General features: G+C 46.9%; 1 protein-coding gene across 5 annotated transcripts; it reads left to right on the forward strand.

Moving 5' to 3' along the window:
• The first annotated feature begins 1,646 nt into the window (after positions 1-1,646).
• On the forward strand, positions 1,647-20,307 carry KIAA0040. Of its 5 annotated transcripts, none has more exons than XR_014512640.1 (4): positions 1,647-2,168; positions 14,371-14,569; positions 16,721-16,830; positions 18,289-20,307. XR_014512640.1 is itself a non-coding variant. In XM_083446395.1 (4 exons), exon 4 carries the CDS (start codon positions 18,397-18,399, stop codon positions 18,700-18,702), a length of 306 nt encoding a protein of 101 aa, XP_083302521.1. In that variant the 5' UTR covers positions 2,769-2,859; positions 14,371-14,569; positions 16,721-16,830; positions 18,289-18,396; the 3' UTR covers positions 18,703-20,307. The 5 variants fall into 5 exon arrangements, 4 of the variants coding, with proteins under 4 accessions (XP_083302523.1, XP_083302520.1, XP_083302522.1 ...); XM_083446395.1 differs by lacking the exon at positions 1,647-2,168 and adding an exon at positions 2,769-2,859; XM_083446397.1 differs by lacking the exon at positions 14,371-14,569 and having other exon boundaries at positions 1,670-2,172.
• The last annotated feature ends 1,096 nt before the right edge of the window (positions 20,308-21,403 follow it).

Raw genomic sequence — 21,403 nt, forward strand, 5'->3', positions numbered from 1 at the left:
CTGAAACCAAAGTTAAATTAAGCCACAGCTACTCAGTCACCCACCCATAGCCACAAGAAAACTGTAGACCTGCAGAAATGGCAAAGGAGCATGCTTTCTCTAGCACAGGCCTGCACAGCTTTGGCTCACCAAGCCAAATAGAGCCCACCAGACAAACAACTCCAGCTTTTGCTCTCTGCCTGGGACTATTTAAAAAGGCCACTTATTGGCCACATGACAGGCGGTCTTCCTCTTGCTTGGCTCTTGAGTTGTGCAGACCTGCTCTAGAGCAATGCACAGGTGAGTACTTTCAGCCAAGTCTGTGATCCAGGCCTGGGAAAATGTTTTTGGTGTTTTTTTTGCTCAAGGATCATATTCCCTTCTGACCAGCGTTTAGGAGGCTTCATGTCACTGGCCGGCAAGGCCTAAAGCAAAAGTGAGCAGAGAGAGCCAAATGTAAATTTTAGCCTTTGTACAGTATGCTAAACTTCTTCACACTCAGTCATCTGTTTCCATGCAAGCAAGAAAGAGGCATTATCAGAGTTCAAGCTTACATTCCAGCAAGGCGAAAACATTCAAGGAGGGTGCAAAGCAAGGGCAGGTGAAGGGTGTGGCTTGAAAGGATGCGTTGCCTGGAGAAGAGTCCTGAGCACCCGCTAGAGAGAAGCCTGGAGGGCTGCATTTGCCCTCCACCCCAGGCCTATGGTTCCCCATCTTTGCTAAAACCCGACACAAATTTACAAGGCGGTAATAAGCCCTGTTAAAAGAGCATGCATGCAATCAGCTGGTTTGGCTATAGTCCTATGCAGACTTACTCAGGAGCAACACCTGTTGGAACTCATCCAGGCTGTCGGTGTCTGTGAGCGATGATGGTGGTGTTCATCTAGTTGCTGGGAATCACAGGAAGCAAGAGGACTGTTGTGTTCATGTCCTCCCTTGCAGGCTTCCCACAGGTTGGCCACTGTGAGAACAGGATGCTGGACGAGGTGGGCCTTCAGCCTCACCTGGAAGGGCTCTTCAGATTTGGACTGTGATATGCACTGGTGAAAAGGCCATGATCCAGTAAGGGGGGGGTGTTGGACTTGATATCCCGCTTTATCACTACCCTAACATTCTCCTTTCCCTTCCTCCCCCACAACAAACACTCTGTGAGGTGAGTGGGGCTGAGAGACTTCAGAGAAGTGTGACTGGCCCAAGGTCACCCAGCAGCTGCATGTGGAGGAGAGGGGAAGCGAACCCAATTCACCAGATTACGAGTCCACCGCTCTGAACCCCTATACCATGCTACTACACTACTACACCATGGCGTGAGTGCCAAACCCCATGAACATCACACTTTGACTCACTGTCTAAAAAAAGAAAGAAATTTCGTAACAGGAAATTGAGATAAAGGAGGGAGAGGAAGCAGGTACTTTTCTCTTTTTTACGTCCTTACTGAGGTCACGGTTTCAGTGCCCTTTCTGCCCTTCCACTTCATACCTGCTGTGTAAGTGGAGGCAGTGGCGTAGCGTGGGGGGTGCAGGGGGGCCGGCCGCACTGGGCACAACATCTGGGGGGCGCGCTCGCACTCGCAGCTCTCTGCCCCTATCTGGCTCACTCACTCTAGGGGGCGCAAATTACTTGCCTTGCCCCGGGTGCTGACAACCCACGCTACACCACTGAGTGGAGGAAAGTCAGAGTGGGACTGATCCGCTCCTGTTTTTCCGATGAGCCTCTTTGGTACTATTTCTGGAGGGCCGCGAGGGGAAGGGTGGTTTGGAGGAAACTAGGACAAGTCAGGAGTGGGACTCGTGGGTATCGCTAGGTGCCCCTCAGCCGCCCACCCGCCATAATCTGAGCCCTGGGCAGCAGCCGGCGTGTAGGGTGAAAGTTCCTGGACCCAAAAGCAACATGCTTTTCGAGCAGGGGACGCACAGCAATCCACGGGGAAGGTGGAAGGATCTGGGCTCCCGACGACCGCCTGCCCGGCCGGCGCCAAAGGGAGGGGAAAGCGCGAGCGAAAGCGGCGCCCCCGGAGTGGCGCTCCCGCCCAGGTGCAGCCGAGGCGGCGCGGGGCGGGGAGAGCGAGGGAGGGAGGCTGACAGCCGGCGGGAAGGAAGAGGCAGGCACGGCCGCCCTCCGGCTTCTGGTTTTGCTTTCGTCGGCAGCTCGGAAACTTCTGGGCCGCCCGGTGGATGGAGGAGCAGCCGGTAAGTTGGAGCGGCCGCGCTGCTTTTATTCCGTGCCCTCCAGAATCCAGCCAGACCGGCCAAACAGGCTTGGCGCCTTCTGCCCACCCCGCCGTCCAGGCTCGCCTCCGCTTCCCCGCCGTTTTGGCGCTCCCGGCCCTTCCTTGGAGACGCGTCGCCTTGCGCAAAGTGGGGCTTTGCGCGCGCGAGTAAATGCGCGTTGCGGGACCCGGACGGGGAGCCGAAGACTCGGGACCAGCCGGAGCTGGTTTCAAGCCTGCCGTCGGTTCGGGGTCCGGGTCTCGCCTGCTCCCTCCCTCCCGATTCCCGGAAGCTCCGGGCGCGCTCAGCGGTTTGGCGGTTCCCCAGTCCCGACCTGGGGGGCTCCGGAGCGGCCGCCGCGTTTGACGGGCAGCGGACCCGGGGCAGACAAAAGAGCCCTTCTCCGGACTTGGCTGCCGCAAGAGGTGGCGGAGGTGGCGGCTTTAAGACGGGATCGGAAAAACTCCGGGCTTCATCCTTCCACCCGCAACTATTAGCCACGCGGAAGCCGCGTGTTGCGAGGCGGCGCGCCCCTGACGCCGGGCTCGGGGGGAAGGCTGGGACCTTCATCTCCGCCCCTGGGCTTCTGCCTTGGTTTTGATCTAGACCTGGGCAAGACCACACTTCAAGAAATATTGAGAAGAGCTGGAGACTCGTCCAGGGAGGGAAGGTCGGAAGGGCGCTCCGGGTTATATTCCTTGTGGGGGAGAAAATGGGGTGCAAAACGACGTGCCCAAGTCTGCTTAGCCAGGCAGTGCCAGCCCCACAAACAACTCGTAAGAGTCCCCCAGTTCTCTTGCTGGAGCCCTGAGACAATGTGGAATCTGTTCAGCTCGGAGACTGTAGTATCATTGCTGGAGTGAGAACAGAGTTTTTTTTAAAAAGAAAAGTGTTTTGCTGGGCATCATTTTGGGCGAGTGGGACTCGTAGTGCTATAGGGCAGGCAGGATTACATATGTCCTGTGAGGCTGTTTTAACACAGATGTAAACTGAAAGTAACCCAGATTTCTTTCTTCTTTTAAAAAAAACCACCATATTTTACCTATAAACATATATAATGAAAAAGAGGTTATGTGCCTTGTTCTCTCCCGCAATAAGAAGGTGGCCACAGGCTTTGATGCCAGGGGTTTCAAATAGTGAGCATGATGGTCCAGAATTTTTCACAAGGGAAAATGTTGTTGGGGACGCGGGTGGCGCTGTGGGTAAAAGCCTCAGCGCCTAGGGCTTGCCGATCGAAAGGTCGGCGGTTCGAATCCCCGCAGTGGGGTGCGCTCCCGTTGTTCGGTCCCAGCGCCTGCCAGCCTAGCAGTTCGAAAGACTCCCAGGTGCAAGTAGATAAATAGGGACCGCGTACTAGCGGGAAGGTAAACAGCGCTTCCATGTGCGGCTCTGGCTCGCCAGAGCAGCGATGTCACGCTGGCCACGTGACCCAGAAGTGTCTCCGGACAGCGCTGGCACCCGGCCTCTTTGAGTGAGATGGGCGCACAACCCTAGAGTCTGTCAAGACTGGCCCATACGGGCAGGGGTACCTTTACCTTTACCTAATGTTGTTGGGGAAGGCAGATGATACAAAAAGGACCAGACTTCACTAGCAGCTGAGAAATTGTGAATGGGATGGAAAAAAAGAAAAAGAAAAAAATGTGAATGGGATGGAGGTCATTCTGGTTTGCTGATGCTGAGTGTGTGACCTGGCATAGGTGGAGTTAATGGCAAGTTTGCCAAAGTCCATATAGAACAAGGGTAGGCAACGTGGTGCCCTCCTCAAGCTGTGGACGCTGTCCCTATCAACCTCAGCCAGCACAACCGAGGGTCAGGGATGATGGAAGTTGTAGTCCAATAACATAGGGAGTGCCCCGTGTTGGTTACCCCAGACCTACACTAAAAATGACACATATTTCACTTGCATTGGCTTCCTAGAATTCCACCCTGCTTTTCCACCGCTGGTGCTCAGATAGGTTATTCATCCCCAACATGCCCAAAACTTGCATACCTCAGTATTCGCTCACACTTTGGCACAGGAACAGTGCAAGAAATGAAGAAACGCATGACTTAACCGTAGGGATGGGCGACTGGAAGTCACAGGGGCCAAGTCTGGATCCCAGAGGTTGTCTCTTTTATTACTCACCTGCAATCTATAGGCACATTAGGCCAATTTCTCCCAAGCTGAGACACAAGCCAGAGGCTCTTTAACCCCTCCCTATCCAGTGTGAACAGCAAGGGAGGCCAGTTTGGCAGAGCTTCCCTTACTGGGCACCCGTCCTCCAGCGAAGGTGCAGTGAATGACAGTGAGCAACTAGCAGCCAAGCTGCATGTGAGTGGCACAAGGAGTCTGTGGCTTCCTCTTCGGATATCTATTCTGAAATCAGAAGCAGGTCTGATTTTGGTTGGGGCAGCCACCTTTTCCCTTGCATAATTTTCCTGATGGAAATAGTATCATCCTGCAGCCATCCATTTGCGAACTTCTGAAGTTGCTAGTAGCTTCAGTAGAGGGGGAAAGACAGACAAAATGCAGGTGCCCTATGCCCACTGGTGGAGCTAAAAACAGCTTCATGAAGGGGCGGGTGTTTGATTGGGGCAGGTAGAGAAGGTGCACTACCTCCAAGCAATTCAGGAACTTGCAGGTGGAACACTGGGAGTTGCAGTCATGGATAACATATGTCCTGTGTAGTCTGGCCCTGAGGTGCTTCAAGAAAGGGTGCTTTTCACACTAACAGGGGAGGGGGCTAAAAGGTCCCTTGCCTTTGTTTTGGCTTTGTCAGACAATATTGTTGGCTCTTCAGCTCTTGTTCGGGGGTGGGGGTGATCATTGTGACTAGCCTGGGCCCCCTGGAACACTTGTGGTGGGTTCCAGATTTATATGTACAGGGAGGGGGGAAGTATTTGATCCCCTGCTAAATTTGCCTGTTTGCCCTCTGACGAAGAAATGACCAGTCCGCAATTGTAATGGGAGGTTTATTGTAGCTGTGAGAGACAGAATAACAGCAGGAAAACCCCCAGAAACCCAGAAGACAAAAGTCAGAGATTAATGTGCATTATAATGAGTGAAATAAGTATTTGATCCCTTTGCAAAAGATGACTTAGTACGCATCTCAGGAAGTATTTTGTCCCACTCTTCTTTGCAGACCCTCTCCAAGTCAGTAAGATTTCGAGGCTGATGTGTAGCTACTCGAACCTTCAGCTCCCTCCACAGATTTTCTTCCTCCAAACACGGCAAGTTGAGTTGATGCCAAAGAGCTCGATTTTGGTCTCATCTGACCACAACACTTTCACCCAGTTCTCTGGGTCATTCAGATGTGCATTGACAAAGTGCAGACGGGCCTGTACATGTGCTGTCTTGAGCAAGGGGACCTTGCGGGCTCTGCAAGATCTCAGTCCTCAACAGCGTAGTGTGTTACCAACTGTTTTCATGGTGATTATGGTCTCAGCTTCCCTGAGATTATCGACAAGTTCTCAGCTGCTTCATCACCATTCTCCTGATCATTGCAGCTCCACAAGATGAGATTGTGCATGGAGCCCCAGACTGAGGGAGGCTGACAGTGTTTCTTCCATTTGAAAATTATTGCACCAATTATTTGTCACCTCACCAAGCTGCTTGGCAGTAGTCTTGTAACCCAGTCCAGCCTTGTGCTGGTCTACAATCTTGACATCCTTGGACAGCTCTTTGGTCTTGGTGGCTACTTTGGAATCTGCTGGATTGATTGCTTCTGTTGACAGGTGTCTTTTGTACAGGTACTGTAATGAGCTGGGATTACAGGTAAGACCTCTCCCTTACAGGACGTGCTTCTAATCTCAGCTCCTTACATACAGTGAAGATACCAGGTAGCCTGACATCTGGCTGGTTGATAGGGGATCAAATACTTATTTCACTCATTATAATGCACATCAATCTCTGACTTTTGTCTTCTGGGTTTCTGGGGTTTTCCCTGTTGTTGTTCTGTCTCTCACAGCTACAGTAAACCTACCATTACAATTATGGACTGGTCATTTCTTCATCAGAGGGCAAACGGGCAAATTTAGCAGGGGATCAAATACTTTTTCCCCTCACTGTATGCCTCTCTAAGCAGGAGCCCTCCTAAGGCAGAGGATGGGGGCGTCAGAAGGCCCTGCTGTGGAGGCTGAGCCAGAGGGAAAGGGGAAGGAGCCAAAAACTGGATTCTCTGAGCGGCCAAGTACTTGTCAGAGCTTCACCATGTTGTTTATGAACACTGTCACATTTCTCCCTGGAGTTTAGAACAGGGGTCAGAGCAAAGAGCTCTGCTGAAGAATGTTGTTGTCTGTCCTCAGGAATTAGAAGCACGCTTGCCAAAAAGTTGCTTTAATTTCCAAATCTTTTAAAGGGGGTGGGGCGTACAGATCCTGGGGGTTAGTTTAGTGATTTTCTCTGGCCTCTGCACTTGCCTTTAACGCCCCCGCCCCTCAGACAGTTGACTTGAGAGCAATGGTGCATTTAGAAAACCTCTCTTTTGCATGTTCCTGTGGTCACATTGGGGGAAGGCACACCTGCTAAGGGTAGGAGGCCCAGGTGGGCAAGGCAAGCCACAGGGCCTGGCAGGATGGGTGTGGAGGGGCTGTCTCAAGAGACTTGCAGCATCCACCGAGGTGGAGTACCAAAACCCATCAGGCATGTCCAGTAAGTTAAATGCAAATCTTGGCCACGTGAGTAGGACAAAAAGGGTCCAGCTCTCAGGGTCCTGTGCAACAGCCAACTTTAATAGTACCACTAAGTGACTGCTCCTTAAATTCTCTGCACTGCACTGAAATTCTGCATTTCAAAGGGAGCTACATTGCCTACAAAATCCATCTATAGTTGCATCCCTTACAGTGCAATGTTATACACGTTTAGTGAGTCCCATTGAGTTAAATGGAGCTTACTCCCGGGTAAGTGATGATAGGATTTCAGCTTAAGTCTTTATTAATTCAGTGAATTGCTGTAGGGTGGCGTTGTGGGTTAAACCACAGAGTCTAGAACTTGCCGATCAGAAGATTGGCGGTTTGAATCCCCATGCGAGGGTGAGCTCCCGTTGCTTGGTCCCTGCTCCTGCCAACCTAGCAGTTCGAAAGCCCGTCAAAGTGCAAGTAGATAAATAGGTACCGCTCCTGCGGGAAGGTAAACAGTATTTCCGTGCGCTGCTCTGGTTCGCCAGAAGCAGCTTAGTCCTGCTGGCCACATGACCCGGAAGCTGTACGCCGGCTTCCTCAGCCAATCAAGCGAGATGAGCGCCACAACCCCAGAGTCGGCCTCGACTGGACCTAATGGTCAGGGGTCCCTTTACCTTTATTAGATGATAGGCAGAAAAGAAGGTGCCTTGAATAATGGCTGTCAAATTACCACAGTTTGTATGTATTCTGTGAGGGACAAAAGCGAAAGCAAATTCATTGAGCACAACACACTCTGCCTCTCAGTTTTGTTTTGTAAAATGTGTGTGTCTGTGATTCAGATTTTCATACAATTTTTTACCAAGGAAATAAAAACTAGACAAACGGATGAAAGTAAAACTCAAGGGACTAAAAGGCTGGAATTAATAGCCATGGAGGAATCGGACACTGCAGGAAACACTCATGAGCAGCTCAGATGGTTATGGGAAGGATTCTGACCAAGCCACTGTTGATGCTCAAAAAGAGCTTTTGCCTGTATCTTGGTTCACATGGAGATAAGTCAGTGTCACCCCTGAGTCAGAAGAGTGATTGTTTCTCCTTAGTAGCTCTGTGGCACATTTTTCTTACCTTAAACCTAGAGAATCCTTTCCACGTTGACCTGCCTATCAAGGAACCACTTACACGTGCCATGAAATCATAGCTGTCAACTTTCCCCTTTTCTTGCGAGGAATCCTATTCAGAATAAGGGAATTTCCCTTTTAAAAAGGGAAACGTTGACAGCTATGCATGAAATCCCTGCATGTTACCGGGGATTCCGTGGCCTGTTTCACAGTTTTGCCATCAGTTTGCCCCGTGAAGTAAATTCACAACTCACCTGTAGCTGCCTATTGCGGTTGGGGAAGATTATTAGAGATGGACAAGATGCCGTTCAGGGATGCTCGCCTCCCATCTTGTCAATGAGCTCTTAATAATTGTCCGAACAAGCCTAGGGTTCCCAGGGAAGCCTTCTGGCTCAATCATCCAAATGATTAGGTGAGAATCTTGGCATTTGGTTTCCTGTTCTCAATGTCTGAGAAACTAAAGAAACATGAGCATATATACAGGGATTGGAATAAAGGGGGTGGAAATAAAACCTTCTGTGATTTATATGATGAAACTGTGTGGCTTCGTCCTTCATACTTCTGTATCCAGCCAGTTCAGATGCTGCAGTAGACTCAAGTCTGCTGCAGGAGCATCTGTGGTTAAAGTTATTAAATTTTTCTCAGTAATTTTTTTTTTTTTTAAGTCCAGTAGCACCTTAGAGACCAACTAAGTTTGTTTTGGGTATAAGCTTTCGTATGCATGCACACGTCTTCAGATACTTCAGAAAGCTTATACTGTACCCAGAACAAACTTTTTTAAAAAAAAAAATTCCCACTGCGTCAGACCAACACAGCTACCTACCTAAATTTTTCCCAGATAAACTTTCTATTTTCTGCACTTCGACCTTGAGCATATTTACTTAGAAATGAGCCCTTTGATTTTACACTGGGCTTGCTCCCTAATGTTTAGGATTAAAGAGAATGCAATGGGAATGGTCTGTGTGTGTGTGTGTGTGTGTGCGCGCGCGTGTGCCATGACTGGACCTAATGGTCAGGGCTCCCTTTACCTTTACTTCTGAGTGGACATGCATAGGATTGTATTGTCGGGAGAAGAAGCTTTTCCTAGCATGAATGTAAATGGTGGGGGAAGCTTTATCTGTCAGACTTACATTTGCCAACTGCTGGTAAAGGAACAGTGGAGGAAAAAAGGCAACTCTGGAGGAGTTTTGTAAAAGAAAGTGGCTTGAGAGAGATTTTGCTTTCCACAGGGAACACACACATCATCTTCTCCACTGACCAAACAGGTTTTGCAGGATTTTGAAAGTAAAAAAATGAAACCTACAAAACATGTTTACCGGAATCAAAAGTGTAAGAGGTGTGAGTACCACGAGCTGCGATTCCTCTTTCAAACCATTTTCAACTCACTGGAAACATGCCTTCATGTTTTTAAGATATTCCCTCGTTATTATGGATAATTGTCAGTACAATTTTGAAAAGGGGGTAGACTTTCGTGTTTTATTTTTGCATGTACTGTGTTAAAAAACAACAACCCTGCAAATACTATCTGTTTTCACTGAAGCCTTTAAACCTGTTGACACAGAGATTGCGTGAAGACTTGCAGGTGGTTGCAAGAACTTTATCTTGCATGCAAAGAAGCCAAAGAAGGGAAAGCACCAATCACAGGAAAATAAAAAATATAAATAATTAAAAGGGGAGAGAGAGAACATTCTAAACGTACACAAAAATAAAGATTTTATTGGCCCAATGTATTTGGAACTTATTTTTTCCTGCACACTTTCTGTGCCCCATCTCCTCCCTGTTTCTCCATGTGTAGTATAATGTGACCTAGCAACTCTTGCACCGTTAATCTCTAGTCATGCCTACCAACCCACAGAATGGGAGTAAAAAGTGTGAAGACTGTAGCTTTGATGTATTTCTGTGCTCTGCCACGCAGACTGGAGTTGAGTGTTAAAAGAGGAAACTCTCAGAGCACTGCACGCCCTTCGCCTTTTCCTGTTACACACCCGGCTAAAAACCATTCAGAGGGTTGCACACTGTATGGATTGATTCTCTCCCCCTCAAAAAAACAAATGAAAGAGCCTTTCAGGCTTAGAAGGCAAAATAAATTGGAGACAGACTGACGAAAGCTACCATTTGCTAGCATACATGTCTGGAGCAGGTTGGTTTATAGAGCCGTGATGCACCACACAATCCTAAACATCAAGGATAGCCAATGTTGTATCCTGTAGATATGTTGAACTCCAACTCCCATCAGCCCCTGCCAGTATGGCAGGAATGATGGGAATTGTAGTCCAAAGCAACTGGAGGGCACTGCGTTTGCTACCCTTCTACAGATAAGTGGTAAGGAAACCTGCCCCCAGAGAGTTGACAGTTCAAACAGAAAAAGGCAAACTGGATGTTTAAAGTGATCTGTTGATTTTCTGCAACATCTTTCCCCTTACTTTCCATGCACAAGTTACAATTTGCATAAATGAATGAATGAATAAAATATGTAACGAGAACAATGGGCAATTAATTCCTCCTCCTAATCCTTTCCATCGGTAAAGTGGTCAGGGAAGGACAGTTGTCCTGAGTTATGTGCTTATATAGGTACTCACTAAGAGTTTCAGAAAAGGTGTGCTGGGTTGCTGTGCCATCAGTTAACAGGTGTGCATTGTTACCCTAGGTGCTGAGAAGGGCTATCAAGTGTTGCTCATACTATGGATAATTATGGAACCCTCCTCTGCCAAATTTCTTCCAATATTTTGGGATTCTGAATTACAGTGGTACCTCGGGTTAAGAACTTAATTCGTTCCGGAGGTCCGTTCTTCACCTGAAACTGTTCTTAACCTGAAGCACCACTTTAGCTAATGGGGCCTCCTGCTGCTGCCATACTGCTGGAGCACAATTTCTGTTCTCATCCTGAAGCAAAGTTCTTAACCCGAGGTACTATTTCTGGGTTAGCAGAGTCTGTAACCTGAAGTGTCTGTAACCCGAGGTACCACTGTACTGGAATGTTTTACCAGCAGCACTGATGACATAGCAATACACATTTGCACACTTTTGGAAAGGCAGCATAAAAAAATGAAATGGAAGATGGAGCAAGCTTGTTTTCTCCTGCTCTGGAGGGTAGGACTCGAACCAATGGCTTCAAGTTACAAGAAAGGAGATTCTGAAGAGGTGAGAGTTGTTCAGCAGTAGAACTGACTCCCTCCAAAGGTGGTGGACTCTCCTTCCTTGGAGGTTTTTAAGCTGGATGGATAGCCATCTGTGATGGATGCTTTTGTTGAGATTCCTGCATTTCAGGGGGTTGGACTAGATGACCCTTGGGGTCTCTTCCTGCTCTATGATTCTATTAAATAACTCATTTGATGGTAGGGCTTTTGGTTGGTTGGTTGGTTGGTTGGTTGGTTGGTTGGTTGGTTTGGCTTCCTCCTGCTACAATGCTAGTATACTTCAATAGAAAGAAAATGTGATAAAAATCAATATATTACTATAATTAACAACAATAATGCAAACCTTATAGGATTAAGCATTTCTTCTGGAAGAAAAAAAGTGGTGTCATTTTCTTTTCTTTTCCTGAGTACATGCAAAATCAATAATGAACATCCTGAAATTCTCCTTTTTTTACCTTATAAATGCCAGAAGGCATACTCTTGCCTTTTCTTTTTTCTGTTGTTCAGGAGGCTGTTCCTGCTCCTCTGCTTGGAACAATACAACCTTGTTTTCATCCAGGAGCTTTCAACTCTTTCAGACGTTCTCTTCCACCAACAGGACTCTGCTTGCGTTCACCCTTTTTGGAGGTCTAGTGGGATTGTCTCCTCTTGTCTTTCTCTTCCTCTCTTTTACAAAATAATAATTTCCTGCACACTTGGGGAGTCTTCCACCTTGTCTGATGATGATCCGACTCCACTGCCACACTAGTTGGCACAAGAAACACCATGTTTGCTATTAGAACGTGTTGGCAGGATTGGTACTATAAACTGTATATGTTCGTTGGAATTCCTCACTTTCTTGTTGAGTCTGCTCTCTCTCTGTGCAAACAGTTTGATGCCAAGGAGGCTATTAAAAGCTCTGTGTGCCCCTTTAGATCTGGAATTTCATCTTGCAAGTTTCCAGTTTCTACCATCTCTTTTGAAAAATTCCCAGTGAGAATTATGCGCCACTCCTACCTATTCTGTTTCTTTTTCCTCATCAAACATGCTGTGCCTGTACAGTTCTGCAGATGAAGAAAGAAGAGGCACGTGGTAGGGGTTTCATAGAACTATGCATTTTATTCTGTTTTATTTATTGCTGCAGCAATTAGGCCAAATCTGAGCAGCATTCTGCAAATCAGACTATTTCTAGCAGAATGGAAGAGATGAAAGAATTAAAGAAGGATAAAGCTCAGACGCCAGACTAAGCCAGGATCTGCATTCAACCATCACCTTTTTAAAACTATGAATTGTACCCCTCACCAGCTCTTTGCAATCTAATATTTATAGTTGATTGATATTAAAATGGGCCCTGGTGCCACGCACTGCTGTGCTTTGATAGTTAAACATTAACTGAAGGGAAATCAGAAGGAAAAGCTAACGTAATTGTTCTTCATATTCTCTTGGGAGGTTTTTGAAAAATTCCCCTTCCAAGCGACAGTTGCAGTAGCTCAGCTGGTTAGACCGTGGTGCTGATAACACCAAGTTCCAGTCCCCATATGGGACAACTGCACATTCCCTCATTGCAGGGGGTTGGTCTAGATGACTCTCAGGTCCCCTTCCAACTGTCCCTTCTCTGTCCCCTGTTGACAAGAGAAAGGGAAGCCTCGTAAACCTAAAGTAAGGGCTGGGATGCATGTGTTTGAGGGCTGACACCTTCTGATGGCGCTGAAGAGTCTATTTAGGTCAGAGGAGAAGGAGGCTGTTGTGCTTCAGGGAAAGAAGACATTAAGGAGAGAATGGGGTTCCGTTCTTGGCTATGCCTGAAACTTCCTGAGCATCCTCAGGCAAGTCGCATGGCTCTCTGCCATGTGGGGGCTTGGCAGGGTGTGCTGAGGCTCCCTTTGTCCATTTAGATATTCATGCCGCTCTCCGTGACCTCAAGTAACATCAGATTATTTCCAATTGCAGAACAGGGAGATAACATCTTATAAGGCCAACCAATAAATAAATTGGTCTCTCAGCTGACGCTGATGTGGTTTCGATTAGTTTGGTGATACAGTATAATCCACCCACTAAAGCTGTTGTAAGAAGGATTGAAATAAGAAAACATTGGCTCCAAGCAACATAAATTTAGTTAGGCCTAAATCCTGTTGCTGTCAATGGGGCATTAGCAGGGCCGGCCCAGCAATGAGGCAAGGTGAGGCAACAGCTTCAGGCAGCAGGATCCCAATGTAGATGTTTGTTCTTCTCACCCCTTCTTGTGCCTAATGTAGATCTTCAGAGTGGGGTAGGAGAACTGAAAATAACGCCAACATATTTCACATCTGGCAACAAATGTGCCCCTTGGGTTTCAGGTGGCACATGGAAAGATGAGTCTAAAAATCCTAGGACACAAATTTTCACAATCCTCTATGCTGGCTCATTTACTGGAAGCAATGTACCATATTTAGCATTAACTCTGCAAATGTGTGCTCGATTCTGACCAAACTAAGCCTTCTGATGCATATATATATATATATATATATATATATATATATATATATATTATATATATATATATATAATCATAATGGAGTATACACTTGCAGAGTTTATGCTAAATACAGGGCGTGAAATTTTTTGTCCCGGGCTTTTTAAACTCCTCTACCCATGTACTATCGGAACCCCAAGGGGCGCATTGGTTGCCAGATGTGGGGGGGGGGGGGATTGAGCTCTTCTATCCGACACCATTTTGTCATTTGCCTCAGGTGCCAAAATATCTTGGTCTGGCCCATGACTAACCTGAGTCCCATTGGTGTCAAGAGGGCCTAAGGGAACCAATGGCCAGAACCACTGAGCCTTGAGTTTAGTCCTGGAGATTAAGGGGTATAGGAGAAAATAGTAGAAAAATGATACTGGAGAAAAGTAGTATCAGAACTAAATTACTATAATCATTAAAATGAAAGTCAGTACAATTCAATATAAAGATATAATTAAGTTGCTTAACAGTCTAGACCAGTCATACAACATAACATAATTTCTTAACAGAGCTTCGTAGAAGATTAGTCATACAAGCATGGTTTGTTGGTGTGCATATTTCCTGTTTTCCATCAACAAAGAAGCCACACAGATCACAATGCTTCAGAAATGACCAGCATTTCTTAACCCAACAGACAGGCTTAATGGGTATTCGTTCCCCCCTCAACAAAGTTCTTAAAACACTGTTGTAGTGGAAATGCAAAAGAATTGTAATTGAGGAGCTGTAGATGGCCTTGTGCAATTAAGCCTTCCAAAGCTGACTCCTGCTCCTATTCTTGGAGATGGCCCAGCTGTGGATTGATTGTTTTGCAGACTTAGGTCATGGGACACACACACACACACTCCCAGGCCAGGTGATGGTAGCTGAGCAATTAAGCCTCACCTCTGGAGCAGATGAAAACCAGAGGGCTTGATTGAGCCCAAGACCCTCTTGGGGCATCAGCGCTGTGAGCCCCTCCATTGTTGGCTCAGGTTGCATATATGATGTGTAAATAAACCTAAACACCACATCTCTACTGTTTCTCATTCTGAGAAAACCAAAGCCTGGGTAAGTGCCTAGAACCCCTGGAATCTCTTACTGCCTGGAGGTTAGGGTGGCATGCAACAATATTTTGGCTGAAATGATAGTAACCAATTTCTTAAATTTGCATCTATACAGATAGATTAGCATATGCACATTTTACGCAACTATGTGTGGTCGTTTGCAGTGTTGTGTCTCCTCTTTTTCTCTTACTACTCCAAGCCTGGACTGTGCCTTCTGCATTGTGGCACAGCTTTAAGATAATAAAAGCAAGCAAGCCGAAGGCAAAGAAAGCATAGAGGAATAAAACAGACAGGCAAGTTAACCATCTCTGCAAGGAGAAGGTTTTTATTTAGCTGACACAAACAAAAGTCAGAAGTTGAATCCTATAGAGGTAATTCTGTAGCAACTTATCTTGTGGTGGTTTATCTCTGCTATAACAGTTAAGGTTTGACTGACTGCAGCTCCATCTTAAATGAGAAAACCCAAATTAAAGCTAATTTTAAAAGGGGCAAAGCACCTTTAAATTGAGAAGAGCCCCAAGCAAACTTAGCAACAGGAAAAGTTACTCTAGGCTCCAATCCTATGCATACTTACCTGGGAGTAAGCTTCATTGAACTCTGTGTGCCTTAGTTCTAAGTAGACATCTAGAAGAGTGTACCTTCAGTACGTATTGTGTGAATTAACTTTACTGGCTAAGGCTTCAGTTTCTTTAAAGTTCTATTTTAAGTTCCGTATAAAACCAGGCAGTAGGTTCAGCAATGTGCTAATTTCACCAAGCTACTCTTCCAAGGAAGTCCCACGTGGTCACATTTGACTTCTAAAGAAAACATCTAAAAATTAGGGGAAAGTTTAACAAGGAAGTGGAGAGTCAAGACGGTCATATCTCTCCAAAACAGTGATTGCTTAAAACAAAAATAGTGGAAACTCAGCTTATTTACCCATTTGTGTATTGGCTGTGCTTGACTGCTTTACACCAAAGCAAAGCATTGGGCTGGACATGATGCTCATGTACCTTGTATGGTGTGGTGCACCCTGGTGGTGTGGATGCTTCATTTTGAGAAGCTCGGCACTTACTTTAGATATATTGCTCAGGTGTTGTTTCTGAATTGTTTGGCACAAGAAACATTTGCATTGAAATTTTGTCTCTGTTCATCCTTTTGCCACCTTATCTATCTTAGACTAGCCTTCCATGAGGGTACTGTTGTGTAGGCAGTCTTGCCGTAGTGCAAATGTGCATGTATTTACATACATACTGCTGGAATCAGATAGGAAAAGCCTATGCCTAATAAAGGATTATATTAAAAAATACTTGTTCAATAGGAGGATGCTAAACACCTAGCTGCCTAATTTAAGGTTACCAGGTTTTTTTCAATGAATCCAGGGACACTTTTCAACTTCAATGGATTTTGTATGGGGACTGATCTGTAAATCCGGGGACTGTCCCCGGGAAACGGGGACGTCTGGTAACCTTAGCCTAATTCCTCCCTCCCTCTTTGCTACTTCATCCCCAGCTAATACTTGTGCTGAATAGACGTTAGTAGGAAAGTGAGTTGCATTTGCAGCTGCAGAATGAACTCTGCTAGCAGTCCTTTCAGAGAACCCTACATGTTGGCAGTGTGATCTGTGGTAGGAAGTGGGGAGGAGACAGAAAGCCATGACACACACACACCCCGCACCCAATGCACCCACATGCCTAGTGTTTGTACTGGAGATGAGAATCAGACCTATCTATTCACGGCCTATTCCATTGTAGAAATTCATTGATATGCTGTGGCTGTAGCAAAAAGCAGACGTGTGTTTAGAAACAAGAGCCATATGAAAAGTTGCAAAACTTCACAAGCTTTGATGATAAGAACTGGGGCAACAGTTGTCCTGGAAGCCCAAGAGAAAGTGACGAAGTCAGAGCCAAGGGTCACAGGAAGTGCAAATAAAATACCAAAGAGATTTGCCCCCTTGACATCCTCTGATGACATCTGTTGGTGCTCCTGCTGCTGTTTTTCCCTAGGGCTGTTCCTCAAAGCATTGCCAGGCTCTGTGTGGCCCATGATAGCCTTCAACAGCAAGTCGGAATCAGTCTGGGAAGGTGTGGGTGCAGATGTATATAATTTGAACACTGACCTTTTTGACGAAGCACCCATTGCAGATTTTGCTTAAATGTACAATCTTGTCTCCTAGATCAGACTTGGTTCTGTATCTTTACTGCAGAAGACACCTGTGCACTGCACTGATTGGCTTGGAAGGCTCTGTTGGCACCCCGCCACTCCTCCCTGAAGCAATTTCTCAAGGTATTTGGATTTTATACTGCCTTTTAAAGGGAAAGAGAAAAAGAGAGAGGCCCAAATGCACAAGTCCATTCAGCCCTTTGAAAACAAAATAAGTCACACTGCCTGCCTGAATCTGGATTTGATTCATCAGTTTGATTCATGGTGAATTTGAAAGGGGTGAGAAGCTAGCTTCAAAATGGGGGGGGGGGGGTTAACTACAGTTATACCTACATGTGGTAAATCACCACCCCCATTTTGTGGCATCATTCACAGACTATTATTTTTATGTTTTGCATTTTATTTTCTTCTGCAATGTTTTATTTAACATTTTAATGTAAGCTCTAAACAGCCTTGTTATCCCCCCCCACCCTAAAAATATAAAGCAGTATAGAACTGGAATGAACAATAAAATAATGATGATGATGAAAAGCAGGTGGCATTTCACCTTTTTTAAGAGGAGGTGAAACCTGCCAGTACTCCTGCTGCTTCCGAATGCCTTTTTCTAAATGTCACATCACAAGAGCTGCTGTGATATTGTTGGGACATTGACAGTGGGGCATAGCTGTCTCCAGTGGCAGTTGCCATTTTCCCACCCCAGCTGTTGCTTGGACAATAGCATAGTGCCATTCCAGATTATTGGGGGGGGGGACTCCCCTCAACTCCCCCCCCACCTCCTGAAATTTGGCTCCTACTTTTGAAAAGCAAAAGGAAAGGGGGGGGGGAGTGTCACCCCTCCTGTTTAGGCCAGGCTTCTGCCAGTTCCAAAGTTCAGGCCCAGCACTAGCTTATACAAATCTTGAGTTACTGGCCTGCACGAAATGCCTGCTTTAAACCTTTGTCTCCCACCCAGTGGCGTAGCGTGGGGGCCGCAGGGGGGGCCGGCCGCACCGGGCGCATCATCTGGGGGGGGGCGCTCGCACTCCCAGCTCTCTGCCCCTACCTGGTTCACTCACTCTCTCTCACTGCAGTGCTGGCTGTGCGAATCCGATCCGAGCCGCCCACTGTGGAGGGGGGGCGGTGCCAGGCGTGTGGTGTGGTGCGGTGCGGACAGAGAGCGAGGGACTATCGGGGGGGGCAGTGCAGCGGGGGGGGCACAAATTACTTGCCTTGCCCCGGGTTAGGGTGCGCAAATTACTTGCCTTGCCCCGGGTGCTGACAACCCACGCTACGCCACTGCTCCCACCCAGATGTCATTCAGCTACAGCTCCCACCCTCCCTAGCTATGGGTCAAGGGTTAATGGGACTCCAACATCTGAAGGCTCCACTGGGTGATCTTGAGTCAGTCACTGTCTCCCAGCCAACCTACCTCACAGGGTTGTTGTGAGAATGAAATGAAAGTGGGAGAGCCAGATATGCCACCTTGACTCTTTTAAAGCTGTGGAGTGTCATAAGAGCCTTACCAGCAGAGGTCTTTGGCTAATATCTGAAGGGGATACCTGACGGCAGCCTTGCTTCACCTTTCATCTCCCACCTGCGCAGGGGCTGGTGAGAGGAATTTGCACACGGGACCCATGTGCTCTGGGCAGCAGACGGAGACCCAGCAGGCGAGGGGAGTGGTCTAACATCCCACCCGCCCTTCCTCCAGCCATGGAGCAGATCAGTCAGTTTTTCCACTCGATCTGGACTTTCATCCTCTCCAAACACCAGGAGGGGGTCTACAACACCGTCTGCCTGACTGTGCTTCTGGGGCTCCCCACCCTCGTGCTCCTGGTCGGCATCTTTGTCTGTTGCCACTGCTGTTTCTGTGGCGGTCGGAGGAAGGACAGCGGTAGCTACAGCACGAGTGAGAAGAGAAGGAAGAAGATGAGGAGGAGGAAGAAGGAAGAGGACCTGTGGATTTCTGCACAGCCCAAAGCACTCATGCTGGAAAAGAGGCCATCGCTGCTGGCCTAGAGAAAGGGAGGGATGGACAGGAGCTTGTGTGTGTGTGTACACACACACACACACACACACACACATGCCTTCTGTTAAATGTCTCACATTGCACTTTGGGCCACATAGCCTAAGACTGAGGACAAATCATGCTGGGTCCCTCCCCTTTAAGCACTGACCTTCAGCTGTTTCCTCCCTTTTCCTTTTTATAAAGGTGTTTGGATTGAAGAAGCTATCTTGGCCCATCACCGGGATGATCTGGGGAGTCTTCAGTTGGGCACACATTTACATGCACACTGATGATCACAAACAGGTGGCATGACCTAACAGCCATGCCAGCAGACATACTAGTCCAACGTGTACATAACGACTTGCTTGAACAGACTTGCTAGCCCTTTTAGCAGTTAAGGAACAGGTATCTGTGACTCTTAAACAAGCCTTGGACTGGCACTAGCAAACTATGCCCTGACAAACTACCACATGTACCAGCGCTGTCACCATATGCATACCCACAGGGACAGAGGACTTCTTCGAAAGGTTTTATATGGGCACTGGCCTAGATGGCTTTAAGAGGGGATTAGTGGAGCGGGACAAGGCCATCACTGGGGACCCAGGTTTGAGAAACAGTGGCCTAAGGGGATCCTCTAGGTTTCAAGGGAGTGTAAGTCTTTGTACCACACGCCGGGAGACAAATAACGAGAGAAGGCGGCAACCTTAACACCCTACCTGTGGGCTTCCTGGAAGCACCTTGCTTCCTCGCTGTTGGAAACGGATGTGGAATTGCATGCACCTTCACCCTGACAAATGACAAGAGTCCCCTAACCCTGATGACAGATTTCACAAATCCACAGTATCTGCCCAAAAGGCTATAATTAGGGCTTTGTGTACTCCCTATTGTTGCCACAGAATTCCATATAACCAAGAATCTCAACTCTTCAATGGGTTCTAGGTTTCTAGCCCACAGTCTCACGAGTCTGGTTAAATCTTGGGGAGGGGGCCTTGAGCAGGATTTCTAGGCAGTGAGGTTCAGTGCCTCCGTCCCTCCCTTTTTTCCTTTCTCAGTTGTAGAAGTGGTGTCTCCATTTCCGTCTTCATCCCAAAGCTTCCTTTCTTCCCAGGTTCCACACAGCAGATCAAAGCCTCCCTCAAGCCCATATCTAACTCCCTGGAGTTACTGACTGCCACCCTGTGTGTACTTACCTAGGAGCAAGCCCCTTTGATACAGTGGGACTTGCTTCTGTGTAAACATGAATGGGGTAGAGCTATGAAACTCGTTTCTATGAGGGCCTCATACCCATCATATCTAGGAATTTGGGAGAAATTTCAACTTGGGCCAACATTTCAGGTTGTCTGCAGATGGAATGCTAATGAATTCCCTGACAAGGCAATTGCTGGTATATTTTTAGATACTCCTAGGAAGTCCACCTGCTGATCTGCCCTAGGCTTAGGCAGTGGTGCAACTAACTGCCTTTCTTTCATCAATACTTGCCCTGTGCCTTGTTTTTGTATATGCATTCCGAGATTGCACTTATATTGCACAGTTTATGCACACATGCAAAACAAAAAACAAAAAAGCACCCAACCCAACAAGCCTTTTATTTAAAAAATAAATTTATTTAAATGAAACTAACCTGATTATTTATTGTGTCTCAGCCTCTACTTCTCATTTACTGGGTGGGAGAGAAAAGAAAACAGTTTTATTATTTTACTGGCCGCAGGGAAGCGGTTTGCACAGAGATGAAAAGGGAGCTGAAATGCTTATCTTTTCTTAGCTGAAATCTGATGACAATCACAAAAGCTGTCGTCCACAGATTCAGGCCTGCACAAATTGTAACCTATCAAGCATAACACCCAGTTGTGTGTGGTGTGCTGGGTGCTTGAAATGCACACATAGGGAATTTGTAGCTTTTTTGGTAAGGCAAGTGGTACAGGCTTGTCTGGTTCTTGTTAGTACTTAATTTGTTCCGGAGGTCTGTTCTTAACCTGAAGCACCACTTTGGCTAATGGGGCCTCCTGCTGCCACACTGCTGGAGCACGATTTCTGTTCTCATCCTGAAGCAAAGTTCTTAACCCGAGGTACTATTTCTGGGTTAGCGGAGTCTGTAACCTGAAGCATATGTGACCTGAAGCGTATGTAATCCAAGGTACCACTGTAATTCCAACTGAATTCAATGAGACATTCCCTTGTGTGTTTAAGTTTATAGCCATATTATTATTCATTGCTTGTACCCACCCCCCATCTAGTTGCCCCAGTACTCTGGGCGGCTTCCAACAGAATATAAAACAATACACAGTACACCAGACATTAAAAGCTTCCTGACACAGGGCTGCCTTCAGGTGCCAATGGAAGGTCGTATAATTGTTTATCTATTTGATGTCTGAAGGGTGGGCGTTCCACAGGGAGGGCGCCACCACCGAGAAGGCCCTTTGCTTGGTTCCCTGTAACTCCCCTTCTCGCAGTGAGGGAATTGCCAGAAGGCCCTTGCAGCTGAACCTTAGTTAAGTGGGGGGTCAACTTAAATTGAGTGATGGAGTTAAGGACATAGCTGTTTACTTTTTGAGATTGCTGTGGTGCCGTTTCTGTCACAGTAAATGAAAAAATACTACAGGTGGCCTCGCTTCTAATTAAGAGTGGTTTTCCGTGCTTACTTCCATTGTGTTACCTCACAAAAAGGCACAGATACAGAGATTTTGGATATGTACAGTTACATAAATGTAAGCA

The sequence above is a fragment of the Podarcis tiliguerta genome (genome assembly GCF_965153285.1).
Source record: "Podarcis tiliguerta genome assembly, chromosome: 6".
NCBI lineage: Eukaryota > Metazoa > Chordata > Lepidosauria > Squamata > Lacertidae > Podarcis > Podarcis tiliguerta.

Coding starts and splice junctions, on each gene's coding strand:
- KIAA0040 (XM_083446397.1), top strand. CDS start 18,397: ATGGAGCAGATCAGTCAGTTTTTCCACTCGATCTGGACTTTCATCCTC.